This window comes from Chrysochloris asiatica, unplaced genomic scaffold (assembly GCF_000296735.1).
Source record: "Chrysochloris asiatica unplaced genomic scaffold, ChrAsi1.0 scaffold00331, whole genome shotgun sequence".
NCBI lineage: Eukaryota > Metazoa > Chordata > Mammalia > Afrosoricida > Chrysochloridae > Chrysochloris > Chrysochloris asiatica.
The window spans coordinates 1,498,106-1,514,849 of record NW_006408849.1 but is presented as its reverse complement, the minus strand read 5'-3'; the positions used below and the strand labels follow the sequence as shown (position 1 = coordinate 1,514,849).

The window sequence follows — 16,744 nt, the reverse complement described above, 5'->3', positions numbered from 1 at the left end:
AGTTGGTCTTTCTTGTATCCATCCCTCAGCAGACTGGGACAGCCTTGGTGAGCCCGTGGTACCCCACAGGGGGCTGGACTGCTACCTTGACAGCCTTTTTGACCCCGTGCTGTCCGCCGGGGATGTGGTATGCAGGCACAGCCAAGCCAGGGCCACGGGGATGAGGGACCTCATATAGCTAGGGGTCTCAGATTCCTCACCCTGCCTCTGGGGGAACCAGCCCAGGGTGACCACTGACAGCTTTCCACCTGAGGTGAGCCCTCAGACACCCTTGTTCACTCTAGGAGCTGCCAGGAGCCCCTCCATGGGCTCAGACATGATGTGCCCTCGGATCAGGGTATAGCCCCTCTGTGAATGTCACTTAGCAAACCTAGGACAGAAAGTATACCTGGGTTGGGAGCGGGCAGGGCTGTAGGGAGGATGAATTGGAGACCATGTAGGCAAAGGCTTGGCCAGTGGAGAAGGCAGAAGAGGTGGTGGTGTCAGGTGCCCGTTGCCATGGCACTTGAGAGTGCAGGATTAAGGCCGTCACCCTAGCTATCTGCTGCCCCAGGACCTGGAGAAACCAACAGCCATTGCCTACCGCATGAAGGGGGGAGGCCAACCTGGTGGAGATGGCAGCAGCAGCACTGAAGACACCCCCGGCAGACACCCAGAGCCAAAGCCAAGTCAGTGTCCATCCAGGGCAGCTCCAGGGTGGGGCAGCTGGGGCTGATCACTGATCCCTGCTGGGATGAGGGCAGAGGCTGGGTTGGGGTATGGGTGGGGCTCCCAGCACCCTCTCTTCCCCTCCTCCTGCTAAATCCATGCCTCCTGCCTGACCTGGCTCCGCAGTCCCAGGCCTAGACACCTCCACTCTGGCTCTGCAACAAGCCTTTATCCGCAAACAGGCCATGCTACTGGTGAGTGAAGGGAGGGGCTGCTGGGGGCCCAGAATGGGCTGCCTGGTCCCAACCACCCTGTCTTCCCAGGCCCGGGAGATGACGCTGCAGGCCATGGTACTCCAGCCACAGCCCATGGGCCCCACCCTGAGGCCCCTGTCCCCTGAGGTGAGCCATCTCTGCAAAGGGGTGCTGTGCTGTTCCAGGGCACTGTTGCCTTCCTCTGAGCCCAGCAGCCCAACAGCATGAGCTGGGGCTCTCGAGAGCAGGTAAGGGACTGGAATGTCCCAGGCAACCCACCTCCGCCCTGCTTTCTGCAGAAACCCTTAGTTCTGGAAGCATGGCCAAAGTCTGTGGGCACTGGACCCCCGGCCAAACCCGTGCTCCTGCGCTCCACCCCAAGGCCTGTGGCCCCAGCACCCCCAACCAAGGACCCCAAGCCCCCCCACAAGCCCACAGCAGTCCCCGTTCTAACTCAGGACCAAACTTCTCCAGAAACCAGTGAGTGTCCTATCCCCTTGGCAGGGGGTGGAGGGAAGAGGCTTCTCAAAATAGGACTGCAAGTGTGGCTTTGCCTGGTGACATGCCCCCTTCTCCCATACTCACAGCTCCCCCAGAGCTGGTCCGGCATTCAACGCTCAACTCAGAGCACATCACTCAACCCACGCAGCAGATCAAGAATATTGTGAGGCAGTACCAGCTGCCCCGGGGTGGCAAACCCCAGGCCCTCAGGTCAGCACTGCCCCCTCTTCTTCAGTTTCCTACCTTCAGTGTGCTGTCTGCTGGGGTTGGCAGTGCCAGGCCACACTCCCTCTAGGGAGGAGTATATTTATGCAGGTGGAGGGTTCTTGTGGCAGAGGGAGGCCTAGACTGCTATCTGCTAGGTTGTCCTGTGTGACCTCAGCCCCAGTCCCTGGGTTTGGCTTTCTTCATTTCTAACAGTGAGGTAGGTGATAGGGAAGGAAGTTCTTTATTGTAGGAATTGATGGTGGGCAAAGGGAGATTCAGTATCTAACCCATCATGGCATACCAATGCTGCCCAGGAAGGATGGTGGCAAAGTGTTTATTAAGCGGCCAGACCCCCATGAGGAGGCCTTGATGCTCTTGAAGGGACAGATGACTCACCCAGCAGCAGCACCTGGTACTGAGGTGAGGTGGCAGGGTTGGCCATGGTCAGGGTGGAAGACACAGCCATGTCTCAGGGGGTCCGTTTGCCTGCCTCCTTCCCTTGCTGCCCCGTGAGCACTTTTTCTCGGATGGGGACAGGTGCCCAGGGAGGCCATTGCCTTGGTGAAGCCAGTGACCTGTGTACCAGGGCCATCTGTGGAGCCCACTCCAGGTGAGGGGCATGTGGGCAGGGTGTTCACATGTACAGGTGAGTCCTGTCCCTAATCCTGGATGCATGTGTTATATGGACATATGTGTGATCCTAACATCAACACCTAAGGAACACAGAAGCCCTGGTGTGGCACTGCAGGATAAGTGCTGGACTGCAAGGTCAGTTTGAACCACAAGGTTGGTGGTTCAAACTCACCAGCCACTCCTTGGAAACCTTATACAGGGCCGATATGAACTGAAACCAACTTGACAGCACTTAACAAGAAACAAGTCCCACTGGTCACAGGTCAGGCCCACCCTGGGAATCCATACATTTTGCACATACTGACTCACTTCTTGTTGTTGATAAGTACCATCAAGTAGAATCCGACTCATCACGACTGTGTATAGGGTTTCCAAGGAGCGGCTGGTGGGCTTGAGCTGCTGACCTTGTAGTTCAAACCCATCTTATGGTCTAGTGCTTATCCTACAGCGCCACAGCAGGACTCCACTGACTCACTTACACCTCACTAAAACCCATCCGGGCAGTACCATTTGTGTCTACATGTTACAGATGGGAGATGGAGGCACAGAAAGGCTAAATTACTTCACCAAGGGCACACTGCAAGAACTATAAGAATTGGCATCAGAATTGGAGCCCTAACCTCTACACCAGCCTCTTCACAGCAGCCACAGTAGTCTACAAAAACATAACTCACAGCACATACCTGCCAAGAACCTTTCCTCAGTTGTTGGATAAACTGTGCATTTCTCACTGTGATTGACGAAATTCAGTGTGCTCTGCCCACTTCCCCATCTTCATCTACTCCCACTCTCACCTTGGTGTACTATTTCTGGATCCCCTGCCTCAGGGCCTTTCCACACGCTATTCTCTCTGCCTACAATGCGTTGGGCAGAGCTTTGCCTGCCTGGCCATTTCTCATTGTTTAGGTCTCAGTTCAAATGCTGTCGCCTCAAAGATAGCCTCTCAGACCACCCTGACTGAAGGACCCTCACAGATTGGCCCTGTTTTATTTCCATCCCAACTCAATTGTCTTTTCCCCATACCCACCACAAGGGCAGGCTCCTTGTCTAGCCTGCTTATCAGGGTATTTCCAGACCCTAGCACTGGGGCCTGGATCTTGGTGTGGTGCTGTAGTGATCAGTACTGGACTAGGAACCACAAGGTCAGCAGTTCAAACCTACCAGCTGCTCCTCAGAAACCTATACAGGATCACCATGAGTCAGAATCGACTCCATGGAAATTAGCAACAAGAAGAAGCATTGGGGCCTATATACTATGGTTAAATGCCGTTGTGTCGGTTCCGATTCATAGTAACCCTGTATAGGGTTTTCAAGGAGCAGCTGGTGGGTTTGAACTGCCAGCCTTATGGTTCGCTTCCAGTACTGATCCTACAGCACCACCTCAGGAGGCGATTGCGGCGTGCATGTGCTCCTGTGTGAGCAAGTGTGTCTGTGGACAAGGGTGTGAGGAGTGTTCCTGTCCACTCGCCCATGCAAGGTCGCTCTCGGACACCCTCCTCCACCAGGACCACCTCACCCCCTTCCTTTGAGAGATGTGCCCCTTTATACTCTCTCCCAGTGCTGCCCTCCCGGTCACTGGAGCCCTTAGAAGAACCTGTGCAGACAAGACTACACCACCTTAGCAACCCCAACTTCTATGGCTACCGGGATGCCCCATGGCGGATCTTCCTGCGTAAAGAGGTATCTGCGGCCCCAGAGCCAGGAGGCCCTGGGGCAGGTCTGACATCAGGGGGTAGGGTCAGGGCACACTGGAGTGGGGGCAAGGGGCTATAAGGCAGGGCTACAGTGAGGAGGCATGGTTGAGCAGGAAGCAGGGGAGTCCCGGTCCTTGTTGAAGCTCTGCTCTACTCCATAGGTATTTTACCCCAAGGACAGCTACAACCACCCAGTGCATCTAGACCTCCTGTTCCGGCAGGTGAAGTCCCGTCTTCCATTTCTATTTCTGTGTCCTCAGCTGGCAAAGGACACACAAATGGGGTCTCTGTGAACTCTGCTTCCCAAATTCTGGGATTCAGATCTTCAGCGGGTGGGGACTGTTGGGTCAGTGAGCCCACAACCTGTTCTAACCAGAGTCACAGCTTGTCTTACCTAGACAGGGTCAAGAGGTCAAATCCAAACCTCAAGGTCAGGATTAGGAACTGAGGCCACAGCAAGTAGCACTTATCGCTGGGAGGAAGGAGACATTCCTGAAAGGGTTCCCTAGAGGCACTAAGTGGGGTCTGCTTTAGATGACTTTTTGTGACTTAAGTGGGACCCCCCATTTCCATTTGCTCCAGATTAGCATGGCCAGAGCTCAGAGTGGGGTGGTCCCCTGACACACACCCTGACTCTTGGCAGATCCTGCACGACACACTCTCTGAGGCCTGCCTTCGAATCTCCCAGGAGGAGCGGCTCAGAATGAAGGCCCTGTTTGGTACTGCAGGGGATGGAATGGGTGCTGATAGAGAGGCAGTTGCCAAGGCCACAGTCTGCCCTGGCCCTGCCTGTGTGCTTCCCTGGCACTCCCTCCCTGCTTGGCATGGTCAGGTTACATGTTTGAGTTCAGCTCCTCCACCCACTGTGTGACTCAGGCCTTCTCTCCATTGCTGGGTTTCCAGGTCCCAGTATATACAGTGAGAACACACTTGCTGGCAATCAGCTTCCCTGTCTGAGATGAGGACCACTAAGGTGGAGGGAGGGTCCTAACCCCATGTCACTTCTCTTAGCCCAGAACCAACTGGATACACAGCGGCCCCTGGTAACAGAGAGCGTGAAGCGGGCCGTGGTCAGCACTGCACGTGACAACTGGGAGGTCTACTTTTCCCGCCTCTTTCCTGCCACGGTGCGAGCCCCATCCCCAGCCCGCCCCACTAAGGGATTCAGAGAGGAGACTGAAAGCCTGTCATCCCTACTCCAGGGTAGCGTGGGCACTGGCGTGCAGGTGCTAGCAGTGTCTCACATGGGCATCAAACTCCTGCGGATGGCCAAGGGCAACCAGGAGACCAGCGGGCAGCTGCAGGTTCTTCGCACATACAGGTAACCAGCAGGCAGTAGGAGTGGCATACTGGAACCTGGGGCACTGACTGCCTTATTCAGGAACCATTTACCAAGTACCATGATATGTTGGACTCTGTGCCAAGCCTTTTAATTAAGCCTATAAGCACTGGATTGAGAGGTCGGTTTAAACTGCAAGGTTGGTGGTTCAAACTCACCAGCCGCTCCTCAGAAACCCTATACAGGGTTACTATGAGTCCTAACCAACTCAACAGCACTTAGCAACAACAACAACATTTTAGAAATAGGGAGACTGAGGCTTAGAGAGAAGTTCCTTATTTCAGATCACACAGTCAGGGAAGTGGGTGAGCTGAGAGCCCACAATCTCATCCTCTCAGACCCACACATGGCGTGTGCTCTCAGAACTGGCTGCGTAGTGGGCTGGCTGCACTGCAAATAACCACACCTTGATGCAGCCAGGGAGGAGAAGGGGGTGCTGGCTGTGGGCTCTGCTGAGAACTTGAACCCCTTCCCTACCTTCAGCCCCTTTTGTCCTTTATCACATGAGGGCAGGGACAGGGTTCCATTCACCAGTGAACGCTCCTTCCTTTGAAAGGTGGATTGTTATCAGTAGGGAAAGGAGCTAGACTTGCTGGGCACCATCTGGGATGCAGGGCCACATAGCAAGGGCTGGAGTGTCGGGATCAAATGATGATAGGGAACAAGACTGGAGTCACAGGCAGGTGAGAGAGGGTAATTGGTCTCCTTGGGGCTGGTGTAATGAGGCTGAGAGCCTCAAGTGGCAAAGAAGGAAGGCAAGGCTGGAAAAGAGGTAAAGGGCAGGAGCAGAAAAAGCAGCGTGGTGGGGAGGTCCCTCTGCCTTGGGGTCCATTCCTCATACCATCCTCCCAACCTCCAGCTTTGCAGATATCCTGTTTGTGACCATCCCCTCCCAGAACATGCTGGAGTTCAACTTAACCAGTGAAAAGGTCATTCTCTTCTCAGCCAGAGCTCACCAGGTCAAGACCTTGGTAGATGACTTCATCCTGGAACTGAAGAAGGTTGAGCCCCTCCTTTAGACTCCTCCCCTAAGAATCAAGGGCCCAGGAACAATGCCCTTCCACCCCAAACAGATACCAGCCACACCTGCTAAAGGAAGTGTGCTTGTGTGTGTGTGCCGCTGATAAGTCCTAGACTTCTCATTGCCCTGTATCACTGCATAGACTTTGCCAGCCACACATGCTGCCTTGCCCCCTTTTGCCTGCCGGGGCATGCCTTCCACAGAGTGACCATAGCTTTCCTCTGAGCTCCACAGCGTTTGGATTTCTCATACTGCTGCACTGACCACATTCCTAGACAGTGCAGCTCTAACCATCTCCTTCCTCCTCCCAGGTGGCGTGGCCTCCAGGTCTAGGGTGGGTCACCCGGTGCCTTGGCCCCAGTACCTGGCCCAGGGAAGAGTTCTGTAGGAAGGGTTTGATGAGAGCTTGTTTCTGTTGTCCATCTGCACTCATCATGCCTCCAGACCTGTTCTTTCTACCTGGAGTACTTGCCCCCCACACCCCACTCTCCCTTTCATCTAAGAATGTTTTCTTTGGCTGATGTCAGGGGGAGGGGAGTGACCCTAGACCTCTGGGAACTCCGTTACCCCTGGCCCTCCTGACCCAGGGCTCCAACTATGTGGTGGCTGTGAGAAACTTCCTGCCTGAGGACCCAGCACTGCTGGCCTTCCACAAGGGTGACATCATCCACCTGCAACCCCTGGAGCCACCCAGAGTGGGTCAGCACCATGAGGATGGAGTAGGTGCTGGGGGTGGGGGGTGCTGGACAAGCCCTACCCCCACCAGAACTGACCTACCTTGACCCACAGGCTACAGCTCTGGCTGTGTGGTCCGGAAGAAGGTCGTTTATCTAGAAGAGCTTCGGCGTGGAGGCCCTGACTTCGGTGGGCATCTGGGGGTGCTCCTCTACAGCCTCCCCTGACCCCTACACACACAACGGGACTGATCCTGGTTTCTTGTAGTCACACTGCAAGCACACAAGCGGGGTTTCTTGGTGCCCCAAAGGGGCCTCCCGCGGCCTGCCAGTCCTCCTGACAGCCAGCCAGCCTGCCTGCCATCTCCACGTTTGTGCCCCAAGTCTTTCTGTGTCTCTTTACATAATTCTATTCCACCTCCCACTACCGCACTGTCTACCCTGAGCACATTTTCTCATCAGTATAATGGGCTACACAACAGGGCCTCTCTACGGAGCTCTTCTAGTGTCAGGGAAATCTTCCCTCAGTCTCAAGACACCTCTCCTGTTTGCCTCAAACCCCTTTCTTTCCGCTTAGGCTGGAGATTTGGGACCGTCCATGGACGTGTGGGCCGCTTCCCCTCAGAGCTGGTGCAGCCCGCAGCTGCCCCGGACTTCCTGCAGCTGCCAGCTGAGCCGGGCAGGGGCCGAGCTGCTGCGGTGGCTGCTGCGGTGGCTTCCACAGCCGCAGCTCAGGAGGTGGGCCGCTGGAGAGAGGTGAGGCCCGCGAGGGAAGGGCCGGCCTAGGGTGGGGCGGGACCAGCCTGTCCGTAGGCCAGTCCGCATGGTGTAATCAGAATGGGCTGCTGTGTGACCAAATGTGGTAGAGAAAGATGGGGCTCTACTGAAGCAGGGATGGCTGTGACTTGACCCGTGGGAAGCCTATAGGAGGTGGCACCAGCCAGTTGAGTGGGGCGGGGCCAGGCTTGTTTAAGGGCGTCAGCAAGGGGCGGGGTCTGTTCCGGGTGGGAGGGTTACGAGTGTGATGGGGAGCCCACCTGCCCAAGAGGGGGTTCTTAGCAGCCTGTGAGTGGAGCCAGCCTTGACGCGGATGGGGCTAGGCAGCGTGTGGCCAGCTGGGCCACCTCTGGTGCCAGAGCTGCAACTTCACCCCTCTTGGAGGGTCCTTCACCCAGGGTGGGCTCCCTCGATCGCCAGGAGGGCACCCTGGCTCCTCCACAGCACACTATGCTGGAGTTTGCCCAGAAGTATTTCCGAGACCCGCAGAGGAGACCACAGTGAGTTGTGATGTCACCTTTCCTCCCCCTGGCTCCCTGGGTCCTTCCGGGGCTCCTTGCGATTACCCAAGCTAGGGGATCCTACTGTTTGTGGGCTGGGGGAGAGACCACCGAGATGTGAGCCCCTGCTTCAGCCTTAGTTGAATGATCACCACTTGCCTGGTGATACAAGTGGGGTTAAGTCTGAGGAAAAATATGTAGCCAAAGGCCTTAAGGTAGGTCTGACCACCATGAGTCCTCTATTGTAGAAATGGCCTCAAGCTGAAATCCAAGGAGTGTTGTCGGGAGTCCAGAACCTTGGAGGACATGCTTTGCTTCACTAAGGTGTCCAACCTTGGGCCTCTGTTTCCCCATCTGTAAAACAGTCATGCAAGACCCTTTTCCAGACCCCTGGGGCAAACAGTCTTGTCTTTAACAAGACCCCCAACTCTCAGACCCAGCCCTCAAAATTCCTGAGGGGCCAGCTTCCTCCCAGGGGCAGCATGTGTCTCCAGTGTTGGGCCTCCCTCCCCTTTAGTAATGTGGGTCTTCCTGTTATATGTCCCCTCTTTCTGCTCTGACTCATCCTTCCTCACCCTTCCAGATCCCACTGCAGGACTCTCTCATCGAATTTAACAACAGCAGCCTCAACCAGATGGCCACGGACATGTTCCTAGGTGTGATAGTGGGACTGTGGCCAGAGTCCTGGCCAGGATGCGACCATACTCTCTGTGACTTCTGGTCATCACTTCTCTCTGGTCCTCAGATTTTCCCTTAGTCTCCTCTTTAAGAGAATGAAAGTCCTCTGTTGTCTCTGCCTGAAACATCCTTGGGAGGGACCCAACCCTGAGGCGCCCTGGGGTGAGGTGTGCAGTTTGGGGTCTGAGAGGGACAGGTGTTTCCCATAGCTGTGATGAAGTTCATGGGCGATGCGCCGCTGAAGGGCCAGAGTGAACTGGATGTACTCCGGACCCTCCTGAAGGTCAGCCCCTTCTCTCATCTGGGACTTCACTTCCCTATTGGTCAACCAAAGTTGACAAACATTGGGGTGGGAAGCTTTTCCAGTGGTCCAAAGAGGAGTGCACCCCACTGGTGAGTGAGGGGACACCAGGCCTGAGTCCACATGTCTGGTTTGTGGTGTGGCCCCTGACATGCCCTTGGCATGTGACCTGATCTGCCCCCCCCCCCCTTAGCTGTGTGGGGACCATGAGGTCATGCGAGATGAGTGTTACTGCCAAATTGTGAAGCAGATCACGGACAACACCAGCTCCAAGCAGTAAGTGTCCATGGGAGCAAGTTCAGCATCCTACTCCCCAAGGCCAACCCTTTCCCTACTGCTTCCACCTTGTCCTCTATGTTCTGGGACAAGTTTTTTCTGCTCTCTGGGTTTCAGTTTCTTCATCTGTAAAATGACAAAAATGATGTATGTCTGGATCCGTGGTTGCAAGTGACATAAGCCCAACTCAAACTAGCTTAAGCAAAAGAGGCAACTTACTGACAACTGAAATTTCAGTGACTGGATGGCTTCAGGCATAGTTGGGTCCAAATATCATTAGGAAGTTGCCATCTCAATCTTATGGCCTTGTTCTACTTTGTGTTGATAACCATGCCCAGGTTGGTATCTTCTATAGGTTGGCAAAGTGGCAGTTCTGAAGCCATCTTCCCCAGTTCATCAATCCCAGGGAAAGCAAGAATGTCTGATCTAATATTTGCAGCAATACATCCTCAAATCTAATCTCATTGTGTTTGCTTCATCACATGCTATTCCTGAACCAGTCACAATTGCTGGAGGATATAGAGCTCTTGGATTGGCTAGACTTAGGTCACATGCCTACTCCTAAACCAATTCCTATCTTCCCAGCCACAGTGTATTAACTGTCTTCCATGCTATTTCCAAACCACTGGGATCTAGCAAAGGGTGGGTGGTTCCTCAAAGGAAACCCAAGTACAGACCCCAGAGGTGACATGTGGGGCCAGCACATGCTAGGTGTCTAACATGTGTCCTGCTCTTGTTACCCAGGACAGCCCTCCTGCCCTAGTCCTACCCCTGTCTCCTCACTTCTCTCCCTCCCCCAGAGAGATCCTGTAGCCCAGAAAGATCGGTTTATTTCTGTGTTTGTACGTGTCTCACCCCTTCCTCCCCTGGCAGAACCTGCCTTCTGCAGAGCTTTAGGCTCATCCGCCCTGTGCTTGCTGGGCAGAGGGGAGTGTCCTCAGAAGACAGGAATTACCTGAGAGCTAGAAACCTCCAGACCAGTCCCAATAGACTCCTGGCATGGCACTTAAGTGAGACATGGCTCTGGTTTGTTCTCGCAGGGACAGCTGTCAGCGAGGTTGGCGGCTGTTGTCCATCATGGCCGCCTACCACAGTTGCTCCGAGGTATTCCAGCCTTACCTCCTCCACTTCCTCCGAGACAAGAGCCAGGCTCTGGGCCTGCCCTTCCAGGGTGAGCATTGAGTACCTGCTTAGGGTGCTGGGTTCTTTGCCTGGGGACTGGGTAGATCGCAGGCAGAGGGGAAGTCCAGAGGGCTTGGCTCTTCACAGAGACTCTGGCTCATTTCTGACCATCAGTTCATGCCCAAACATTTGTAATGGCTCCACAGGGCCTCGAAGCCAACAGGGAGAGGCAGGTGTTAGCCTGGGTGATGAGCCCAGGTGTCTGAGTGGCAGGAGCAAAGGCCTAGCGGTAGAGTAAACATGGTGGGTAGAAGACGAGGGTGAGACCTCGTCTCTCTGGCTGTGGGAAATCAACCAACAAGGGTCTTAAGTGGGTCTGGACGGCGGACCCAAAACTGGTGGCAGGGTTTCAACCTTTCCCCCCTGGAGACTTCCTGGATCACTTCCTGGACCGTGAACCCAGCGGTTGTTTCTATAGTAACTGCTGGATCTCCTGAAGAGACAGGCTAGGGCCTCTGTTTCCTGATAGCCGTGAAGGAGACAGGGGACATCACCTTCCCCACCTCGGAATACTTCAATTAACAAATGTTCCCAGACCCAGAGGTGAACAAATCCAGCTCCCCAGAGAGGGGCTCCCAGACCCAGGAAGGCAGCAGAATGAGAACTCTTACTGGTCCCCTCTCTGGAGGGCTCTGCATTCCAGTTAGTTATTGGGGGAAAGCACTGCTTAACCCCAGAAGTGGAGTACTGGTGCTGACCTTGGCTAGGGGAATCCCAGTAGAGTTGCGTCTCTAGGGGCTCTGTGGCTTAGGCCTCAGTGCACCACCTTGGGACACGTGTATCCAGGGCCCATAACTAGCCAAAGAGACTATGTGATGACAGGATGTGGAGCAAGGTGCCCTCTGTCCGAGTCCTCTCTCACACTGCAACTCTTGACCTTGGACACATTTGTGCACCTCTCAAACCTGTTTCCTCATCTCTAAAATGGGGAGTCAGTGCCTATGCCACAAGTTCTGGGCAGAATACGGCAGACTCAGGAATGATGGCCAGAGGACTGGACCCCTGTCTCTGCAGGTATCGCCAAGGCCTGTGAGCAGAACCTGAAGAAAACCTTGCGGTTTGGTGGCCGCCTGGAGCACCCAAGCAGCATGGAGCTTCGAGCCATGTTGGTGAGTGGGAGTGGGGATGGGGCAAGAAGAGCAGTGAGATGTACCCTGCCCTTGTGTGCATGTGATTTAGGCAAGCTCTCCCCCCACCCCCCCTGCCGCCCCAGGCACTCCCTGGACCCAGCCTCTCTCTTGCCCCTCCCCAACCCCCAGGCTGGGCGGAGCTCTAAAAGGCAGCTCTTCCTTCTCCCTGGAGGCCTGGAACGCCATCTCAAAATCAAAACGTGCACAGTAAGTGAGGAAGTGCTGGGGGTTCCTGCAGGCAAGTGTTGGAAGGGCTTTTGGGGTAAGGGTGGGCTTCCAGGATGCTGAGCCCCTCCAGGGTTTCACACAGCCCCTTGAGCAGGAACTGTTTCATAGAAGAGCACACCAAGGCTGGGAGAGGTTACACCTCTAGGTCTAGGTCTCAGGCATGGAAATGACAAAGGCTGAGTTCCAGTCTGAGCCTTTCAGATCCTAGAAACCTTTCCCTGATGGTGGCTGGGGTCCAAGCTCTCAGAGGGGAGACGGTCTGCACTTGCCCTTCTGGAAGCACAGCAGTCAGTCCCACCTAACACACCTGGTCACTCCCTCCCACTCCACCCCAGGTGGCCCTGGATGTGCTAGAGGAGATTTGTGCTGAGATGGCTCTGACACGCTCTGAGGCCTTTGACGAGTACGTCATCTTCATTGTCACCAACCGAGGTGAGTGGCCAGGCAGACATGGCATGCTAGAGGCCATGACTCTTGGCCAGGTCAGATGCAGCCTTCTCTTGTTGTTGTTGTTGTTGTTGTTAAGTGCCATTGAGTCGGTTCCTACCCATAGCGACCCTGTATGGGGTTTCCGAGGCTGTAAATCTTTACAGGAGCAGAAAGCCTCATCTTTCTCCCACGGAGCGGCTGGTAGTTTTGAACTGCTGACCTTGTGGTTTGCAGCCCGATCTGTAACCACTATGCTACCAGAGCCCCTAATCCCTGTATTGGTGTTCCAGGGCTGCTGTCATACTGTAGGTGCTTTCTAAGAATAGAAATGTATTGTCTCACCATTCTGAAGCCTGCAAGTCTGACTTCTGGCCATTGGCAGGGCCATGCTCCTTCCAAAAGTTTCAGGCAAAGATCCTACTTATCTCTCCAAGTGGTGGCCCCTGGCATTCCTGGTTTGGATCACTCCTTCCAGAGTTGTCTTTCCTCAGTGGACTTGGGCCCACTGTCATAGATTGAGTTTCTTTCTAGTTCTGTCCTTCATTGAAAGTGGTGTCTAAAAATCTCCTCAGGGTCACTATGGTTTGGAACTGACTCAATGGAGCTTAACAACAACAACAACTATTATAGTTATTAGGTGCTGTTGAGTTGGTTCTGACTCATAGCCACCCTGTGTACAACAGATGGAAATACTGCTAGGTCCTGCACCGTCCTCACAAATTTTGTTATCCTTAAGCCCATTGCTACTGCCTCTGTGCCAATCCATCTCATTGGGGGTCTTCCTCTTTTTCACTGACCCTTTACCAAGCATCGTATTTTGAGTGCCTTGAAAGCTGAGGGGCTCATCTTCCAGGACTATCTGTGACAATATTCTGGTGCTATTCATAATCCTTTCATCTCCCAGTGCTGTATCTGACAGTGTCCCACTACGATTTATAAGCTGTCAGTGGCTAAACATTCAGAAGCAGTCCACCTCTTTTTCTTCCTAATCTGTATTAGTCTGGAAACTCCTCTGAAGCCTGTCCACCATGCGTGGCCCTGCTGGTATTTAAAATACTGGTGGCATAGCTTCCAGCATCACAGCAACACATAAGCCACCACAGTACAACAAGTTGACAGACGAGCATGGTGATATTATTATTGTAGACTTGTTTATTTCTTTCTTCAGTTCTTTTAGAGTTTAATTTACGTATTTGAGGCTGTCTCAATGGGAGCATGCATAGACATTCATTATGGTTATTTCCTCTGGTTTGACATTTAATAATAAAAAAAATCCTTCTTTGTCTCTTATGCTAGTTTTTTGGTTGACTTGTTTGTTTTGACTTTTTATTGTGAAGCTAGTGAAGGTTTACATTCAACAAATCATACACTTGGTTTCAGCTGAGTGATCATAATCACCTCCATGCAACAGTTACCCCACTTCCTCCCTGTGGTTCCTATTTGCCCACCCGCCTTCCCATCCCGTCTCAACTCTGTCCTTAGGAAAATGCTGCCCTTTTGATTTTGAATGACTGACCGTTCCACGGTGAGCATACCTTTCTACTGCTTGCCTGAAAATTGGGCCACGAGGGTGAATTCCTTTCCAGACCTGAAGAGTGTCTCAGATACTTCCAATCTGTTTCTGACCATTAAACCCGATCATTTTTTACTGCTATTATTAAATAATTTTGAGTTTTGTGCCACAGTTTCTCTCACTCTATCCAGGACCTTCTGATGTGATCCCTTTCAGAACAGTTGGTAGTGGTAACCAGGCACCGTCTAGCTTTTCTGGTCTCAGAGATGTAGAGACTGATGTTCACATGTTCATTAATCCATTGGAACAATGGATTCTAAGCCACTTCAATTCTTATCACTCTTCTTTTTTCTGCACATGGGGAGACTTTAGACGACCACTGCTCATGAGCTTTCAAGATCCCAGATGCTCCTCACCCAAGCCGGACCTGGAACATTGTCTTTGTGGATGATGTTATGCCAATTGACTATGGTGTCCCCTGAAACTATGGTCCTGAGCCCCCCAGGGCCAGAAATTCATTGTCTTAAGAAGTTTAATATCTTAATCTTAGGAACTTTTCATCATTTTGCCTGCTGTATGTTCCACCACATTCATAGTTGTGATTCCAGGAAAGGTAAATGTTCATGTACAAATAATCCTCTTTCAAATTCTTATATATTTCTTGGAGCTCTGGTAGCATAGTGGTTATGAGTCAAGCTGCTAACCTCAAGGTCAGCTAGTTCGAAACTACCAGTGGTTCTGCAGGAGAAAGATGAGGCTTTCTGCTCCTGTAAAGATTTACAGCCTTGGAAACCCTGTGCAGGGTGGTTATGAGTCAGAACCGACTCCACAGCACACCACCACCACCACCATATATGTATATAACTATATATAATCATCCCACTCTTTTTCTCTTACCCATTCAGCCCATGTATCTATGCACAGAACACTAGTGTTCCAAGGTTGTGTGTATGTCACTATTTACCTCTGTCCCCTTTAACCTATGCACACCTCCCTGTGCCTTCACCTGTCTTCATCATTCTTCTGTCACTGTCCCTCTTCTTATACATTGTCTTGCCCATTACTGGAGCTACCCACCCCTGGTAACCATCAAAGAATGTTTCTTTTAGTATGAAAACCTTTTCTTAAGTTTTTACAATAACGGTCTTATACAATATTTGTCCTTTTATAATTCACTAATTATAAAAGTATAGTGTCCTCCAAGTTCGTCCATGCTATGAAGTGTTTTGCAGCTTCATTGTTATTCTTCAGTGTTGCATAGTATTCTATTGTGTATATGTACCAAAGTTTGTTTATCTAGTCTTCCATTGATTGGCACTCAAGCAAACCACTCGTCTGTCAGTTTGTCATACTGTTTGCATGTTGCTATGATTCTGGAAACTATGCCACCAGTATTTTAAATACTAGCAGGGTCACCCATGGTAGACAAGTTTCAGATGAGCTTCCAGATGAAGAAAGACAGAGAGACTACTTCTGAATATTTAGTCACTGAAAACCTTGTGAACAGCAGTGGAACACTGTCAGACAGCACCAGAATATTGAGTATTGAAATATGATGAAGAGAACCAGAATTTTGTCAGATATCACATCGGAAAATGAGCCCCACAAGTTGGAAGGCATTCAAAGTACGACTGGAGAAGAGCTGCCTCCTCAAAGGAGAGTTGATTGTGATGACATGAATGGAGTAAAGCTTTTGGGACTTTTATTTAAATTGGACACAGCTCAAAAGGAGGAAAAACAACTGTAAAAATCCTTTAATAATCAGAACATGAACTGTACAAAGTATGAATCTGGGAAAATTGAAAGTTGTCAAAAATGAAATTAAATACATGAACATCAATATCCTAGGCATTAGTGAGCTGAAATGGACTGGTATTGACCATTTTGAATCTGACAACCACATATGGTTTACTATGCTGGGAATGACAAATTGAAGAGGAATGGTGTCACATTCATCATCAAAAAGAACATTTAGAGGTCTACCTTGAAGTACAACTGTCTGTAATAGAATATCCATATGCCTACAAGAAAGACCAATATTATTCAAATTTATGCACCAACCACTAAAGCCAGTGATGATGAAATTGAAGAATTCTACCCTAACTTCTTCAGAGTTCTGGTGTGGCGCTGTGGGTTAATGCACCAAACTGCAAGTTCAGCTTGAACCGCAAGTCAGTGGTTCAAGCTCACCAGCTGCTCCTCGGAAACCCTGTACAGGGTCGCCATGAGTTGGAACCAACTCAACGGCACTTAACAACAACATCCAACTTCTTCAGTCTGAGATTGATCAAACATGCAATCAAGATATATTGATAATTGCTGTTGATTAGAATGCAAAGGTTGGAAACAGAGGAATGATCAGTCATTGGAAAATATGGCCTTGGTGATAGAAATGATGCTGAAGATCACATGATAGAATTTTGCAAGACCAATAACTTATTCCTTGCAAATACCTTATTTAAACAAAATAAAATACACGTGGATCTCATCAGATGGACGATGGTGGAAAAACTCCATATAATCAGCCAAAACAAATCTAGGGGCTGACTGTGGAAAAGATCATCAATTACTTTTATGCAAGTTCAGGCTGAAGCTGAAGAAAATTAAAACCAGTCTACAAAAGCCAAAATATGACCTTGAACATATCCCACCTTAATTTAGAGATCATCTCAAGAACAGATTTGATGCATTAGACATTCATGACCTAAGACCAGAAGAGTTGTAGGATGACATCAAGAACATCATACAGGAAGAAAGCA

The 16,744-nt window shown here is 51.5% G+C and overlaps 1 protein-coding gene across 1 annotated transcript in view; it reads left to right on the top strand.

Annotated features, from left to right (window-relative positions):
• Positions 1 to 16,744, top strand: part of MYO15A (myosin XVA) — a 131,685-nt gene that overhangs the window by 51,183 nt on the left and 63,758 nt on the right. The window contains exons 33-58 of the mRNA XM_006875549.1: positions 33 to 127; positions 554 to 668; positions 835 to 902; positions 972 to 1,049; positions 1,202 to 1,388; positions 1,490 to 1,613; positions 1,925 to 2,030; positions 2,148 to 2,220; positions 3,802 to 3,923; positions 4,099 to 4,158; positions 4,581 to 4,656; positions 4,949 to 5,064; positions 5,140 to 5,258; positions 6,136 to 6,277; positions 6,885 to 6,996; positions 7,087 to 7,161; positions 7,549 to 7,727; positions 8,133 to 8,248; positions 8,497 to 8,572; positions 8,832 to 8,904; positions 9,136 to 9,209; positions 9,421 to 9,503; positions 10,544 to 10,674; positions 11,700 to 11,794; positions 11,945 to 12,022; positions 12,379 to 12,475. Of these exons, the coding sequence (XP_006875611.1) occupies positions 33 to 127; positions 554 to 668; positions 835 to 902; positions 972 to 1,049; positions 1,202 to 1,388; positions 1,490 to 1,613; positions 1,925 to 2,030; positions 2,148 to 2,220; positions 3,802 to 3,923; positions 4,099 to 4,158; positions 4,581 to 4,656; positions 4,949 to 5,064; positions 5,140 to 5,258; positions 6,136 to 6,277; positions 6,885 to 6,996; positions 7,087 to 7,161; positions 7,549 to 7,727; positions 8,133 to 8,248; positions 8,497 to 8,572; positions 8,832 to 8,904; positions 9,136 to 9,209; positions 9,421 to 9,503; positions 10,544 to 10,674; positions 11,700 to 11,794; positions 11,945 to 12,022; positions 12,379 to 12,475 (2,670 nt within the window). The remainder of the gene's footprint in view (positions 1 to 32; positions 128 to 553; positions 669 to 834; positions 903 to 971; positions 1,050 to 1,201; positions 1,389 to 1,489; positions 1,614 to 1,924; positions 2,031 to 2,147; positions 2,221 to 3,801; positions 3,924 to 4,098; positions 4,159 to 4,580; positions 4,657 to 4,948; positions 5,065 to 5,139; positions 5,259 to 6,135; positions 6,278 to 6,884; positions 6,997 to 7,086; positions 7,162 to 7,548; positions 7,728 to 8,132; positions 8,249 to 8,496; positions 8,573 to 8,831; positions 8,905 to 9,135; positions 9,210 to 9,420; positions 9,504 to 10,543; positions 10,675 to 11,699; positions 11,795 to 11,944; positions 12,023 to 12,378; positions 12,476 to 16,744) is intronic.